At 47.8% G+C, this 6,082-nt stretch overlaps 1 protein-coding gene across 2 annotated transcripts in view; it reads right to left on the minus strand.

Moving 5' to 3' along the window:
* The window catches only part of LOC139748157 (uncharacterized), a 13,886-nt gene continuing 7,804 nt past the window's right edge, over positions 1–6,082 (minus strand). The window contains exons 2-3 of one of the 2 annotated variants that reach the window (XM_071660873.1): positions 2,209–2,382; positions 1–166 (exon numbers count right to left, since the gene is read on the minus strand). In XM_071660873.1, coding sequence (XP_071516974.1) covers positions 119–166; positions 2,209–2,382 — 222 coding nt within the window. In that variant the 3' untranslated portion in view covers positions 1–118. Of the gene's footprint in view, positions 167–835; positions 2,383–6,082 lie in introns of those variants that run through there. The other variant, XM_071660872.1, reaches the window with a different exon arrangement.

Consider the following 6,082-nt stretch of genomic DNA (forward strand, 5'->3'; position numbering starts at 1 on the left):
ATGTCTGACAATCATCATTTTCCTGGAAAACTCCAGTAACTCCTTTTTCTTTCGGGGGTTATTTGGCGGTCTGTAAAGTTGCCTAGCGCGTTTGTGTAGCCCCATGTCCGGTTCCATCTCACCTTGGAGCAGTAGGAAGTGTTTTACCCCACGATGTCGAAGCCGCCTGTGTAAGCAAAACCAAATAGACGAGCAAGCACAGGCGAAATAGACGAGCAAGCACAGGCGAAAACTGGCAAGTCCATTGTCGTGGTAAGCCGTGATAAAAGAGATGGTATTCACATGGCCGCCCGTTAAAAGACATTGGCCAGTCTTCATGTTTTGACATTTTTGAATGGGTTCTATCCCTTTACCAGTACGTGACCTAGGATATGGGTCTATTCTCTTCAGATTCTTTGAGTGTATTGAGTTGCTGGACTGAGGTTCTGTGAGGAGCTATGGACACTTTGTATATTGAACCTTAAAGCAAAAAAAAATCAGTGATATTTGGTCTTAATTTAGGCTATTGTACTGAAATAAATGGGATGATGCAAAGATAATGACCCTGGGCAGGGAGCTAGAAATGAAATGGCTGAAGGTAGTTACTGAAGAAGAAAAGATTGAGTATTGAGGGTTAGTGTAGCTAGGTCCTCAAGGGCAGTGAACGCTTCAGGGACTAACGGAGATGTGGAATCCAATGCTATGTCTGATGGATGAGGACATAATGAAACTCAGGAGTAAAATGGAAGAGAGAAAGGGGGTTAGATAGCTAAATAGATCAAACATAAAGAGGATAGAGAAGGCAAGAGAAGGAGGAACTTTGGCCCCTTTTCTCAGAATGGACAATCTAAAGTCCCAGAAAATATTAGTGAAAGGGGGGGTCGATCAATATGGCGCATGATTTGGAGATTGGAGATGTAAAAACAGGAAAAAAACATGCATGATATGTTATCATTCACAATTCTGGTGGGTGTCTGAATGAACTAGACCAACCCTTTGACGAAAAAAGGGGAGAGACAATTTAGTTTTTGCCGATGGCATCAAGATCTTGCAGTGTTTAGAGATGGTAAAGACTTCATAAAGGCGAATTTTAATTTCAGAGAAACACACTTGAAACAAATTTGATTCACACGAAGAGCCTTGGAGGTACAAAACTTGATATGTACGTGAAAATCTTATTTTGATAAGTATTTAACAAAGTACACTCGAGTTAAAGGTGTTAAAACACCATCTTTATCATAATTCATCATCACATCTCATGAAAAGAATAAGAAAAGATAAGGTTTTCTTTGAATTTCAGTATATAATGAGTCATTTATGTGTATAGGGAAAAATGTCTCATATTTTGAAGGCCCCATCTTCTCATTGCCACACACTTGTATCAAACAGGCGTTCAATGTAAAGTTAGGAGATGGGACTCTACGTTTGTGACTCTATATGTGGGACTCTATATGTGTGGGACTCTACATGTGGTTGTGTAATGTTATTAACGAACAAGTTCTGCACGAGAATAGAGTTCTTGTCCTTTCATTACAGCAATACAGACTTTTCAAAACAAAATTTGCCCATTTACCCTCGTCTGTGTTGTGAAACTGGGTACTTAAATGTTGTATAAGTGCATAGATAACTTCAGTGAACTCACCTAGTCAAACACAGGTTTTTATTTTTTGTTTTTTAAGACGGGCAATAGACTAGACGAGTTTGCAGAGCATTAACTGTGGTGGAGACTGGTTTTAGGGGTGTCAGAACCTATTCTGCAAGCGAGAGGGGCTTGGAATCCGTACTCAGTAGCTGGGCAATGTGGGTCTCTTAAATGGAAATAGTCCCTCTCCCTCTTTGACTGAGGGTCAATGGTTTGTTGCTTAAAGAATGGAAGATAAGGGGGAAGGGCAGAACCTATTGCAGTGGGGGTAATGTTCACTTTGCCTTGAACAATGGGGGTTGGATGATCAATATTTTAGTATTAATGTTAATGATTATTATGTATAATGACCCATATTTTGTATGGTGTTGATTTCATGCATGGAGTGTGGTAATGACCTCCTATTTTTGGCTGGTGAAATTGGGGGGTGTTTAGTGATCAATGCTTTGGGATGGGATGGGGTTAATGACCAGAAGTACTTTGGGATTAAATTTCTTGTATTGATCTTTGCCCTGTTTTCCATCGGGGCTCAATCTTTATTGTATTGACTGTATGATGAGTGGCCAGCTGTTAGTCGAGTTTCTCACCTTAAATATGGGACACCAGACCAAGTGATGTTTAGCGGACCAGATGAAGTTATTATACACACGCTCCCAGTTCGGCGCCAAGACCCCCTGGAGTTTGAGGCTGCCACACTTCTTCTGTACCTCCTCTCGACGCTCTGCCATCACCTTCCGCCTCGCCTCTGTCATCGCCTCCGTCTGTAGAGACAGACGGGGGGTTCTTCAGTAGAAGACTGAACGTGTAGGAGGAGAGGAAGCTTAATAGGTTGAGTATGGGACTTTGAAAAGCTATTCTTAGAGTTGATCGCAAGGGAATGCTTCCAGGAATGAGTCCTGGAAAGAGGAGGAAGTGGAAGCTCTGGAATGAGAAATAGGAAGTGGATATGACCCAGACAGACACATCAGTCGGGCCTTACTTCACTCTTGTGTTTTGTTGATAAAACGAATGTATGTCGACAGTAAAACAGATATTTGATCGTTTTAGAATCATGTCGAGGGCTTTTTAGACTGTCCGTATGCAGAAGACTTCTTAGAATGCTTAAGTATGCTTAACCCCAAAGAATTTTTACTTAACTTTAAGAATTTTGCTAAGCATGTTTCTGAAAGCTGCCCTACGCTTAAGTATTTGCTTAGCAGACGACAAATTTTTTGACCCGAACTGCATTTCATACTTCTTAAATATTATGCTTAAGTTTTGCTAAGCATCGTGCTCAGTCCTTTTCTCTGTGTGGCACTTAAGTTACTTGCTGAGCTAAGCATAGAAATAAGCAGAAATCTAAGAATTTTTCTGCATACGGCCCCAGGTGTCATTCGAACACAGACAGACAGACAGACACAGACAGCAGCTGCCATTCGACCTAACCAGCAATACACCAGTTTGGCGGAGAATCTGTAGTTAATTAATGAGTTGTTACTGGGAGAGTCGTAAACATCCAGAGGCACCTGGATACCTCAAGTAGACCAGTGGGGTTCGATGCCCTCCAGCGACGTGGGTTTTCCAGACCCGGTGTAGCCAAAAAGACACTGGAATGCAGGTGGTGAGATGAGGCGTGAGCGAGACATTACAGGGATACGAAACAAAAAAAAAAAAGAGATCTTGTCTTTGTGGAATTATTTGGATGGATTTGATGGCGAGGCAAGTTCAAAGGGTCGGGGTTGAGGGCCCCCCATGTATTCCAGGCCAGTTGTAGAGGTGGGTTGAGGCCCCCCATGTATTCCAGGCCAGTTGTAGAGGTGGGTTAAGGGCCCCCATGTATTCCAGGCCAGTTGTAGAGGTGGGTTGAGGGCCCCCCATGTATTCCAGGCCAGTTGTAGAGGTGGGTTGAGGCCCCCCATGTATTCCAGGCCAGTTGTACAGGTGGGTTGAGGGCCCCATGTATTCCAGGCTAGTTGTAGAGGTGGGTTGAGGGCCCCCATGTATTCAGGCCAGTTGTAGAGGTGGGTTGAGGGCCCCCATATATTCCAGGCCAGTTGTAGAGGTGGGTTGAGGGCCCCCATGTATTCCAGGCCAGTTGTAGAGGTGGGTTGAGGGTTCCCCATGTATTCCAGGCCGGTTGTAGAGGTGGGTTGAGGGCCCCCCATGTATTCTTGGCCAGTTGTAGAGGTGGGTTGAGGGTTCCCATGTATTCCAGGCCGGTTGTAGAGGTGGGTTGAGGGCCCCCATGTATTCCAGGTCGGTTGTAGAGGTGGGTTGAGGGTTCCCCATGTATTCCAGGCCAGTTGTAGAGGTGGGTTGAGGGCCCCCATGTATTCCAGGCCGGTTGTAGAGATGGGTTGAGGGTTCCCCATGTATTCCAGGCCAGTTGTAGAGGTGGGTTGTGGGCCCCCATGTATTCCAGGCCGGTTGTAGAGGTGGGTTGAGGGCCCTCAATGTATTCCAGGCCGGTTGTAGAGGTAGGTTGAAGGCCCCCATGTATTCCAGGCCGGTTGTAGAGGTGGGTTGAGGGGTTCCTATGTATTCCAAGCCAGTTCTAGAGGTGGGTTGAGAGTTCCCATGTATTCCAGGCTAGTTGTAGAGGTGGGTTGAGGGCCCCCATGTATTCCAGGCTAGTTGTAGAGGTGGGTTGAGGGCCCCCATGTATTCCAGGCCAGTTGTAGAGGTGGGTTGAGAGTTCCTCATGTATTCCAGGCCAGTTGTAGAGGTGGGTTGAGGGTTTCCATGTATTCCAGGCCGGTTGTAGAGGTGGGTTGAGGTTTCCTCATGTATTCCAGGCCAGTTGTACAGGTGAGTTGAGGGTTCCCATGTATTCCAGGCCGGTTGTAGAGGTGGGTTGAGGGTTCCTAATGTATTCCAGGCCAGTTGTAGGGGTGGGTTGAGGGCCCCCATGTATTCCAGGCCAGTTGGCGAGGTGGGTTGAGGGTTCCCCATGTATTCCAGGCCAGTTGTAAAGGTGGGTTGAGGGTTCCCATGTATTCCAGGCCAGTTGTAGAGGTGGGTTGAGGGTTCCTCATGCATTCCAGGCTAGTTGTAGAGGTGGGTTGAGGGCCCCCATGTATTCCAGGCCAGTTGTAGAGGTGGGTTGAGGGCCCCCATGTATTCCAGGCCAGTTGTAGAGGTGGGTTGAGGGACCCCATGTATTCCAGGTCGGTTGTAGAGGTGGGTTGAGGGTTCCCCATGTATTCCAGGCCAGTTGTAGATATGGGTTGAGGGTTCCTATGTATTCTAGGCCAGTTGTAGAGGTGGGTTGAGGGTTCACATGTATTCCAGGCCAGTTGTAGAGGTGGGTTGAGGGCCCCCAGTTTTTCCAGGCCAGTTGTAGAGGTGGGTTGAGGGCCCCCATGTATTCCAGGCCAGTTGTAGAGTTGGGTTGAGGGCCCCCATGTATTCCAGACCAATTGTAGAGGTGGGTTGAGGGTTCCCATGTATTCCAGGCCGGTTATAGAGGTGGGTTGAGGCCCCCATGTATTCCAGGCCAGTTGTAGAGGTAGGTTGAGGGTTCCTATGTATTCTAGGCCGGTTGTAGAGGTGGGTTGAGGGTTCCCATGTATTCCAGGCCAGTTGTAGAGGTGGGTTGAGGGTTTCCATGTATTCCAGGCCGGTTGTAGAGGTGGGTTGAGGGCCCCCACGTATTCCAGGCCAGTTGTAGAGGTGGGTTGAGGGCCCCCCATGTATTCCAGGCTAGTTGTAAGGGTGGGTTGAGGGCCCCCATGTATTCCAGGCCGGTTGTACAGGTGGGTTGAGGGTTCCCATGTATTCCAGGCCAGTTGTAGGGGTGGGTTGAGGGTTCCTATGTATTCTAGGCCAGTTGTAGAGGTGGGTTGAGGGCCCCCATGTATTCCAGGCTAGTTGTAGAGGTAGGTTGAGGGTTCCTATGTATTCTAGGCCAGTTGTAGAGGTGGGTTGAGGGTTCCCATGTATTCCAGGCCAGTTGTAGAGGTGGGTTGAGGGTTCCTATGTATTCTAGGCCAGTTGTAGAGGTGGGTTGAGGGTTCACATGTATTCCAGGCCAGTTGTAGAGGTGGGTTGAGGGTTCCCTATGTATTCCAGGCCAGTTGTAGAGGTGGGTTGAGGGTTCCCATGTATTCTAGGCCAGTTGTAGAGGTGGGTTGAGGGCCCCCATGTATTCCAGGCCAGTTGTAGAGGTGGGTTGATGGCCCCCATGTATTCCAGGCCAGTTGTAGAGGTGGGTTGAGGGTTCACATGTATTCCAGGCCGGTTGTAGACGTGGGTTGAGGGCCCCCATGTATTCCAGGCCAGGTGTAGAGGTGGGTTGAGGGCCCCTATGTATTCCAGGGCAGTTGTATGGGTGGGTTGAGGGCCCTCATGTATTCCAGGCCAGTTGTAGAGGTGGGTTGAGGGCCCCCATGTATTCCTTGCCGGTTGTAGAGGTGGGTTGAGGGCCCCCCATGTATTCCAGGCCGGTTGTAGAGGTGGGTTGAGGGCCCCATGTATTTCAGG

This window comes from Panulirus ornatus, chromosome 72 (assembly GCF_036320965.1).
Source record: "Panulirus ornatus isolate Po-2019 chromosome 72, ASM3632096v1, whole genome shotgun sequence".
Lineage (NCBI taxonomy): Eukaryota > Metazoa > Arthropoda > Malacostraca > Decapoda > Palinuridae > Panulirus > Panulirus ornatus.